At 43.9% G+C, this 9,886-nt stretch overlaps 1 protein-coding gene across 1 annotated transcript; it reads left to right on the top strand.

Annotated features, from left to right (window-relative positions):
• The first annotated feature begins 3,070 nt into the window (after nt 1-3,070).
• Nucleotides 3,071-7,139, top strand: NANP (N-acetylneuraminic acid phosphatase). Its single transcript, XM_084202182.1, has 2 exons — nt 3,071-3,233; nt 3,413-7,139. Exons 1-2 carry the CDS (start codon nt 3,144-3,146, stop codon nt 4,106-4,108), a joined length of 786 nt encoding a protein of 261 aa, XP_084058308.1. The 5' UTR covers nt 3,071-3,143; the 3' UTR covers nt 4,109-7,139.
• The last annotated feature ends 2,747 nt before the right edge of the window (nt 7,140-9,886 follow it).

Below are 9,886 nucleotides of genomic sequence, written 5' to 3'. Positions count from 1 at the left end.
CTGCGCTCTGCCCGGTGTTCCTGAGCTTACGGGGAACCGGGGCTCCGAGGCAAGCGAGCGGCTTCGCAAAGACCTGAGTCCCCGGCCTTGCCCCTGACTCGCTGGCGCCTTTTCCTGTTACAGTAACCACATACTATAGCTCCGCAACATGGCCAGCAGAGAGCAGCGCGCACCCAAATACATCCAAACCCCTCAAGCCCAAGAACCCCCCGAGGTTTTATACCCTCAGAGTCTCCCCCAGGGTGTGACTCCCACTCTTCCTTCTCGTCTTCTGCCACCCCGCTCTGTTCATCCATCGCACTGGCATCACCTTATCCAAAAGGTCAGCAGTCACCGGCTGTTACTCTCAGTTGTCCATTCACCTGGCTGCTGTCACCTGTCTTCATGTCCTTTGTTATCCCAAAGGCTGGGAATTCACGGCCTCTTGTCTCGAGCTCCAACCAGGAGCCCAATCTGCATTTCAATCTGTGGACTGCAGGCCAAGACACCTGTGTGAGAAGTATTCCTCAACACATTGAGCTTGAAATATATTATGGCTATCACTGAACATGAATGCACTTCATAATAAATCTCTTACTGGGATAAAGAAAAAAAAATCAGCCACCAAATTAATTATATATTCTGTGGAAGTGGGAAGAAAAATCTCCAAGATTAGTATTCAGGGGCTAGATATAAAGGATGGAGCAAATGACTTCCACTGTGGACACAGGTCAGCTACTCCTGATCACCCAGATTTGATTTCCACTCCCTGCCAGGTCTCTCTCCAGCAGAAACCAGACAGCTGTAGAAAAGGAAAATAGCAGTAAGCCTTAGGTCTTCCTCAGTATGAGAAAACAACTTGGGCACCCAGGAAGCTCACCTGCTCTCTCATAGGGCTAACACAACCAAAAGGAATTGAGACACCAGTGGAGATGCAGGAAAAAACCATCAGAGAGTTCCAAATGTTGAACTCCTAAACATATTCATCTTGTACAAAAAAAAAAAAAAAAAAAAAACCAATTCCTTGTTTAAAGATACCAAACTGGCATTCTTGCATTATCTCATCACTTCCAGGATGCGCACTCTATCTTATGTTTCAGCTCGTCTCCTATTCAAGTTTCCAATGACTCTTCTTTTCCTGGTTCTCAGCTTCTGCAAGGGATTTCCAGCCTCCAGTGAGCCTGGAGAACAATGAACAGGAGAAGAAGGAGAAAGTAACACACTTGCTGATAGATAAACGGTCCAAATGGTCTTTCAAAGCACAAACATTAATTTTATGTTAATGTACCTTTTTCCAAAAGTACACATAGGATCCACTGCTCACTGTCTGCAATGCAGGGCTATCTGAAACAAATGCCATCTTCCTAAGTAGAATGAATCCTAGAAATTCAGCTATTTTAAAGTCACTCTTCTGTGTAAATTCTGAAAAACAGCAATTCAGTAGAGGCACATGAAATCCACATGCCTAACACCTTTTCTGTCTTATCAAGCAAAACCAGCACATTTCATTAGAATCGACTAGAGTAATTCTATTAAAACTCCTCTTATTGCCTTAACTACAAGAACCTTAGCCATCTCTGTTTCTTCTCAGAATCCACCTCTCTCCTTAAAGGCTTGTCTTCTGTAGTTTTACTTGCCATACGCCAAGCTTTTGGGCACAATTACTTCGGCCTTGCATGTGACTCAATGTCTTCTATCAGATAAGGAGATTGCTATCAAAGGTTTGGATTTTAGAACTGAAAGTGACCTGGAGTGAACTTCCAGTTTTTTGGTAAAAGACTGTTTCCTCCAGCTCCACACATTAGAGTTAATGATTAATGTCTAATTTACATTAGCAGTATTAAACACAAATCAAATTAAGAAAATTTGCTAGATGGCTGTTAAAAAATACCTTGTGTTTCTCAAAACATGATCAATGAACAAGAGCCTGTTAAACTTCACCTTGGGGAAAATCATCAATTCTGAAACAGCCCTTGGTATATACACCTAAAAATCTTGTTCTATAAAGCCATTCAGGCTTTCATTCGAATACCTTTGAGATTCATTTGCTCTATAAAATATTGACTTTTGGAGTTTCAAATAATTCATTATTATACGGATTCTCAAAATAGTGGAGTTACAATGGAGTTATTGACTTTGGCTTTATTAGGAACACTTGCTGATAGATTCAATCCCTGTGCTGTGGCTGCTGTGCCTGGAGGTAACTGCAGGACATGCTCCAGAAGGTAACAGGAAAGCTGGGAAAGCAGAGCTGAACCGAATCTTTTGCGTGTGCCTCCTCCTTCTCCTCCTTCGTGCAGGTCCCTGTTCACAGAATGCTTCGGATGGAAAACCTACAGACTTTGGCATCTTTGGGCGCCACGTTACGACTCCGTGCAGGGACCTGTTTGGTGCCGTTCCCTAAGGCTGGGACAGGCTTCCCCAGCGGCAGCAGCCGCTGGCCCAGCCAGCCAAACTGTCGCCAACAGCCGGGAGCGGGCAGGTCAGCCCGGGGGGAAGCACTGCGAGGTGAATTCTTTCACGGCAAAGCTCTTCCCTGGCAGCATGTCAACAGGTTATTTTCCAACCAGCTGCCAGCTGTCCCGTTGCCTCATCCAGGAAGTATTGCTACACAGAGGAAAAAAACCAAAGCAAAACACCAAACAACGAAACACACCCCAAACACCGCGGCGCGGGCCCGCCCGCCCACTCACGCCACGCCCGGGGTGCCGCAGAACCGCTCCTGCTCCCGGGCTCAGCCGCCGCCCCGCCCACGGTCCGCACGGCGAGGGGCGCGCCGCTACTGCCAGCGGTAGCCAGGACACGGGAGCTCCCGCGGCCTTTCTTCCCTGCCCGGCGCCCCCCCCAGCCCGCACGAGCTGCCGGGATTCAGGCAGGGTCTCTTCAGAGCCCGTTCCAGAGCACTGCGCGCCTTCAGCCCTCCTTTTCCAGAGGGCGGGAGGGGCACCTGGGAGCGCCGAACCCCAGCCCCGCCCGCCGCCCAGCGCGCCCCGGGCAGCCCGGTTCTCGCCCGGGCCCCGCCCCGCGGGCCTGACGTGAGGGGCGGGCCTCGGGCGGTCCCGGGCGGCCCCGCCGCTCCGTGCCCAGCACGGGTGGCTCTGGCGGCGGTCAGGGGCACTCCCCTCCGCCGTGCGAGCGGGGCGGCTCTCGCGGGAGGCGGCGCCATGGGGCTGCACGGCGTCAAGGCGGTGTTCTTCGACCTGGACAACACGCTGATCGACACGGCTGCGGCGGGGCGGCGCGCCATCGAGGAGGTACTGCCCTTGTCCCCCTTCCGACGCGGGGCCCGCGGCCACCGCGGCTCCCGGCCCGGCGGTGCCGGTGCCGCGCGTGTCCCGCTCCCTCCCCCGCTGACACGCGGCCGGGCGCCGCTCCCGGGAGCGCGCCGCGCGGCCCCGCCGCGCCCTGACGCGCGGCCCCGCGTCCCTTGCAGGTGATAAGCGCCCTGCAGTCCAAGCACCACTACGGGGAGGGAGAGGCCCGCGCCGTCTGCGATAAGGTCCAGGCCAAGCTCCTCAAGGAGTGCCACGATCCCGCCAAGATGTGCATCACAGACCTGAGGATTTCGCACTGGGAAGAGGCGATCCAGGAGACCATCGGCGGGGAGGCGAACCGCGACCTGGCGGCCGAGTGCTATTACCTGTGGAAGACAACGCGGCTGCAGCACCTGACGCTGGCCGAGGACACGCGGGCCATGCTCACCGAGCTGCGGAAAGGCCTCCGCCTGCTGCTCCTCACCAACGGCGACCGGCAGACGCAGAGGGAGAAGATCGAGGCGTGCGCCTGCCAGCCCTACTTCGATGCCATCGTTGTGGGGGGAGAGCAGAAAGAGGAGAAACCGGCGCCATCCATATTTCATTACTGTTGCGATCTCCTGGGGGTGCAGCCCGCAGAGTGCGTGATGGTCGGTGACTCTCTAGATACAGATATTCAAGGAGGCCTGAATGCTGGCTTGAAAGCAACGGTCTGGTTAAACAAAGCAATGACTGCCCCAGTAGATACCTCCCCCGTACCTCATTATATTATTTCTTCTGTACTGGATCTTCCAGCAGTGTTACAGAAGATGGAGCACAACACTAATGCTAAGTTAGAAACTGACCATATGGCTGGTAGCAGTGAAGCACATTGATGATGGTTCCAGCATACAGAGACCTGCTGAGCTGTTAGGTGACAGATGCTCTTTTTAAAAGTCTGACCCTAGGAGTTTGAACTCATCTATGGTCTCTTTTAAACAGCAGAGGGATGAATAAGAGCACAGTTGTCAGTGAAAACTAGACAGAAGCACATAATTATATTAATTTAAATGATGCAAGTGCAGTTAATTTAAAGCAACTGCCTCTGTCTGGAAATTATTTTGACAGACTGTTGCAGAAGCCTGTCTGTCTCTGACCTAAGTTGCCAGTCTCTTGTATTTATAGTGGAAAAGAAAATGTGAATGTTCTGAGCTTTCACATGCCCTGCTGACTTGTAAGCTTAGCAGAAGCTTCAGTTCTGACCTTGTGTGCAGTGTGTAAGAGGTGAGAAAGAGAGTGCGGTACAATCTGGTAAATCCTCACAACTAATCTACAGTTTATCTCAGGAACTGAAGTGAATTTCATTATTTCTTAGACTATTAGAAATGCTCTACCTTTGATTCTTTTTACAAGTTTTAGAATTTTTTTCGGACTTTGCAGTGGAACTTTATGGAACTTGTATCTCTTGCCAAAAGTATTTAAATGTACATCAAAAACTTGCTTTTTTATCGGGGACCATTTATCAGAGGGACTTGATGAATAAGCTTTTACTTTGTATTATCTTGGTGCTTATGCAGATATGCAGTATACTTGTAATTCAGATTATGATTTTTGTTGAAATGGATAAAACAGGGATATTTTCAATAGTGCTACTGTTCTGTTAGGCTCTTCAGAAGCTAATATCATTGTTCTGTCTGATTTTATCAGTGAATTTTGATCAGACTTTTTGGAGAATCTGTTCTTGGTCTTGCTCAGGTGTATGACTACTCAGATTCAACTGCAGGACCAGTGGCTTTTTGACTGTTTTAATGGCACTGCTACGTAATCCCTCCTTACTCCAGTTTGCATGTGTAATTCATGTGATTTATTCTGAAGAAAATACAAGCTAATTGTCTGTAAATGGCTCTCATTACTCTCTTCCAGGAAACTGGAAAATTATGTCCTATGTATTACAGTACTGTATACAACTTTATAAGTAATATGACATGTAGGAAACTCTCTAAAATAGTAAGGTTTCTCTTTCCCAGATCATTACATTAATTTATTTTTTCTGTGCCTCATATTCTTACTACATAATGGGGAAGTATTCTCATATTAAATGAAAATGTAAACACTTGTTGGTAAGTCTGTGGTTTTCAACCCTATTTGCTATATATTCACCAGGATGAGTATCAGACCATATAGGAGAAATCGAATTTTATATTTTAGAATAATTCCATGACAGATCTTTTGAGAACAGGGGTTTTAGGCTACTGGCAGAAGAGTGTCTGGCATGTGAGCAGCAATTAGGAGTACAGAAACCTATTATGAAATGGGTGTGTAGAAGAAACTGTATATACAAAAAACATTCATGTCAAATTAAACAAAGGAACCTAAGTTAATGCAGTTAAGTCTTGCATAGGATGACAGTCAGTTTAGAGGAGGCTATTACTAGTTTGCGTTAACTTATTTAATAAGGAGTTTAGGTTGGATCAAAATATGTTGCGCCTACCTTGAGGAGGGGGAAAAAAAGAAAAGAAATACTCACTAAATTTGGAATGCCTTTTCCAATTGTCCATTAGAAAAGGTAAAGCAGTCCACATTCCTTGTCTTAGCTGGCCAAGACTGCTGAGACACAAGGTCAAGCAAGAGTACAGAGATAGTCCCTACATATTCTTTTGAGGAAATGGGCATATACTGAAAACAATCCAATTACAGTAATACAGTAACATGAACCAGTGGCACTGACTTGTCACACCTTCTGAAGGAAGAAACCTAAGTTAAAACTTTGGTTTCCATTTGAAGAGCATGGAAGCAGTCACTGGTTTGGCTGATGAGCAAAACGTTGCTAATAACATTTCTTAGAACTGATGATTGAGACAAGAATAATAAAGATCATTGAGCCTGTCAGGGATACTGTGTAAAAACAGAAATGTATCAAAACGATTAGAGGGATTCCTGAAGTAATCTAACCATACCATCTAATACAAAAGCAACAACTTTGCTTACAACAGCTGACTGCCCTGTTTGCACAGCACCAGGGTAGTAGAACTTAGGTGAGAATGAGGTTTCTGATACAGCTGATATTTAAAATAACAAATAGTAATAATTTGCAAGTCTGTCCATGGGCTTGAAGGAGATATAGATATATAGATATATATATTACACCAGGTTACCATTTTTTTATCTAAGCTGAGGCTCACATTCTCTTGCCACTGCATCATGCTGAAGTTACATGCTGAGCCTGCTTATTTATAAAGTGTCTCTTGTTTTAGAAGATACTGCTCTTTGTTTTGCACATGGCCAGCCATTTCTTTTCATCTCTGACTCTGAAAAACCACAGTAACTGCGCACTCAGGTGACAGTGTGGTCTGTAGAGGCCACACCCGAGTATATTTTTCCATTTCTGAGTTCTGTACCAGGCTGAATGTGGCTGCTGGTGTTCAGAGAGGGAAACATCGTTATGATGCTTCTATAAAACAAGGAGAAACAATACAAGACTTATCTCTATCTAGAGCCATTCTTAAAAGCAGTTACCCAATAAGCTGGATTAGGTGTCTGGAGTATCTCTAAACACTCAAGATGTTTTTCTTGGATAGAGCTGTTGCAGAAAGGATAATGAAAAATAATTATATTTAGTAAATTGGAAACATAAGTGTAGTGATGGGATAATTTTCACATCAGAAGCAGGAACAAATCAATTAAACAGTCTAGTAATAGTTCCCATTGTTCTGCTTTTGCTTAGTGTTATGCTCTATTAGCTAAGTTATCTGGTTTAAACTATATTGCCAAAACACGCAAAATAAAAAGAGGAAATGGAAATTCCATCTATATTTTTAAAAACCTTTTTTTTCCAGATAAATATTACCTCCTGAGGTATTTATATGCTCATAATCAAATCTACTGTAACTTTGACTTCATTGAAATGAACTGAAACAATAGTTTAATATCAACTGTATTCTCATTCTTGATTTAAAATAACCCATGTACTAGTCTAATAAAAGTATTTTGTTTATAAAATATATGTTTGAACTCTCTGAATTGCTGTGGATAAATATGTTTGAGACCTGATTTACAACAAGGGGCAAGAGTTCCGTTTGTTTTTTAAAACAGTACAGAATTAGGATTTGAAATCCGTGACCTCATGTTTAGATGTGGTGACTGGGTGTAGTTTCTGTCATTTCAAACAGAGACTGGGACCCAATTATGTGTTTATGAAGATTCATGGCCAGACTGTGTATGTTGAATTGCCAGCTGCATTTCAGTGGTAGTTGAACCTGACTTGCCAAGCTGAATGCCAGCTCATATAAGCCTACATGTCCTGATGTCATGGCACTGGTTACTGCAACAGCATAAGAACAGACTGCAAGCAGAGAAGATCAGTAAATACAGAAATCTCAAGTCCAGGGGACCCCTTCTAGCAGGTTATGGGTGCACAAAGCCATATCTGAGCTATTACTACACTGACCTCTGTGACTTAGGAGAGGGAGAGTGGGAGGTTGCTCACCTTGAGGCTTTTTTGGCTGTAGAAAAGCAAGCTGCTCCCTTACAATTTTCTGTTGGGTAATGGAACAAACAGTCCATCTTCTGGGCCTGTGGAGATAGGTAGAAAGGTACTTTAAGTCACTGCAGATAAGAGTAGGACATTACACAGAGTACAGGAGGGCTCAGCTTCTATCATGGGCACTTGGCCACGCCAGCAAGCTGTCTGCAGCATCACACACCTGTACAGCACAGCCTTTCTGTTCTTGTGTAGAAAGCCTTGTGTATGTAAGGGATTAAGCTGGACAGTGACAGCCTCAGAAATGAGGGTGTTCTCATAGAGATCTTAGAAAGTGACCTGAATGTTTTATAGAGGAAATAAGCATGATTCATTAGGGTACTAAATTAATGCAAAGATGTAAAATGTTTGGATTAAGGTTAATGTTTTCCTACTCCCTGCAGCTGAAGGTTTTCATATTTCCTGAGAGACAACAGACAACTTGCTGTGCCCCAGCTAACCACAACCAACTCAGTTTGTTTTTTCCTCCTAAGTTTCTCTTACATGACACCAGTGTTAGGGCTTTGAACTGAATTGAAGTAGTCTGGCCCATCACAGCAATTTCTCCTCTTCACATATGTAGTGATTTTTTTCTCAGCTTTGGCTCTAAAATGTGCCACGTTATTGTGAGGCCTTTAAAAAACAATTTAAAATCCTACCTTAATTCTGTACTAACAAAACTCATCATCTGGAAATCATTTGAATGTGTTGAGAAGTACAACAAAGAGAAAGGCGATGTATCTCTGCTGTATGTAGCATATACTGTTCTTTTGTGCACAGCTTTTGCCATCAGCCTTGCAGTGGGATTGTCTCCATTATACCCAGCTTTCTAGATCACACTGTGCACATACAAGAGACACAACAATGCAGAGATGATGTCAGCTGTGCCTAAAGCTAAAACTGCAACTTTTTGCCTATGTTGCTAGGGACCTAGAACACATTGCCCACTCCTATGTCATATTTTGACCTTTTATTTCATCTGCTAGAAACAAGATTGCAAGAGAGCCTTCTGCTGAACAGTCCTCAAATGCTGGGGAAAAATATACTTGAAAAAATATGAAATTAATCTATGGTGCTAATATATGAAATTGCAGTTCTTCAAAAGTACAAGCCATGTTTCTCAAGTCAACACTTCACCAAAGACCAGAAGATAATGTCTCATAGGGTCTGATTTAACACAGGAAAAATATTTACATCAGTGGATCTTCATAAATTTAAGTAAGATCTGCATGCTCATTTCTGTAAGATAATCTGCAAGTGGCATCTGCTTCCCACTTCTCCTTCCTCAGCTTATTCATCTTCATCAACTGTTTTGTCAGCTGTATTTCCATATATTTCTGAATCACAACAATATCTAGCATTTGGGATGAAGTTGGCAAAAGGATCACAATAAAAACCACTGGAACACAGCCATCTTCTGTTGCAAGGTCATTTTAAGTATCAGCTTCACAGTAACTGTGTGCTGCAAGCATGTACATGTTTTAAATGGTCTTTCCTGCAAACAAACTTCCATTTATATCACACAGACTTGGCAAATTTATCACTAAAATATAAAGAAAAAAACTAAAAATGTTGTGGGTGAAAAAACAAAATAGCAAAAAAGTGCCTCCAAACGAAATCTCTTAGTCATCTACACACTCCCTGAGGAAGTGACCTTTCAGTGTAACAACAGAAAGGTCCAACTGGAAGTGAAACCATTATGTATCAAAACACATTAATTATGCAAATATCTGTTTTATTAGTTCTTCTGCTATGTGAGTATTGAGTCACAGTAAATTCTTCTGTTTTAGTCTTATTAATTAGGCCAATGAGTATCCTCAAAGTTGCTGTGCTGTTTTCATCTGTTCACTAATGTGTTGTAGGTCTTTCTGTTTGATAAAGTCAGGCTTAACAGTTTTCATTTATGCTGCTGGTGGAGTAGTCTTTGCTGTTAATGATGTGGCCTGTTAAATTGCACTGGGGTTAGGATTTATCAGGAAGTCTGCAGTGGATGGACTGACAGCCTTTGTTTTCCAAACTGTTGATGCCTTCCATTGTGTTTTGTTACAGACTTTTAAATGAGAAGGGTCCTGAATGTTCTAAGTCCTTTTTTTCCTTTCAGGAAGAAAATGCATAAACTACAGAAACAGCTTGTTTATTTTCCTTTCAGTAAATG

Source organism: Fringilla coelebs (genome assembly GCF_963513975.1).
Source record: "Fringilla coelebs genome assembly, chromosome: 3".
Lineage (NCBI taxonomy): Eukaryota > Metazoa > Chordata > Aves > Passeriformes > Fringillidae > Fringilla > Fringilla coelebs.
Note: the sequence above shows the minus strand (reverse complement) of the source record. Positions and strands in the feature narration are given on the sequence as shown.

Coding starts and splice junctions, on each gene's coding strand:
- NANP (XM_084202182.1), top strand. CDS start 3,144: ATGGGGCTGCACGGCGTCAAGGCGGTGTTCTTCGACCTGGACAACACG. Junction 3,234..3,412: donor GGCGGCGCGCCATCGAGGAG/GTACTGCCCTTG, acceptor CGTCCCTTGCAG/GTGATAAGCGCCCTGCAGTC.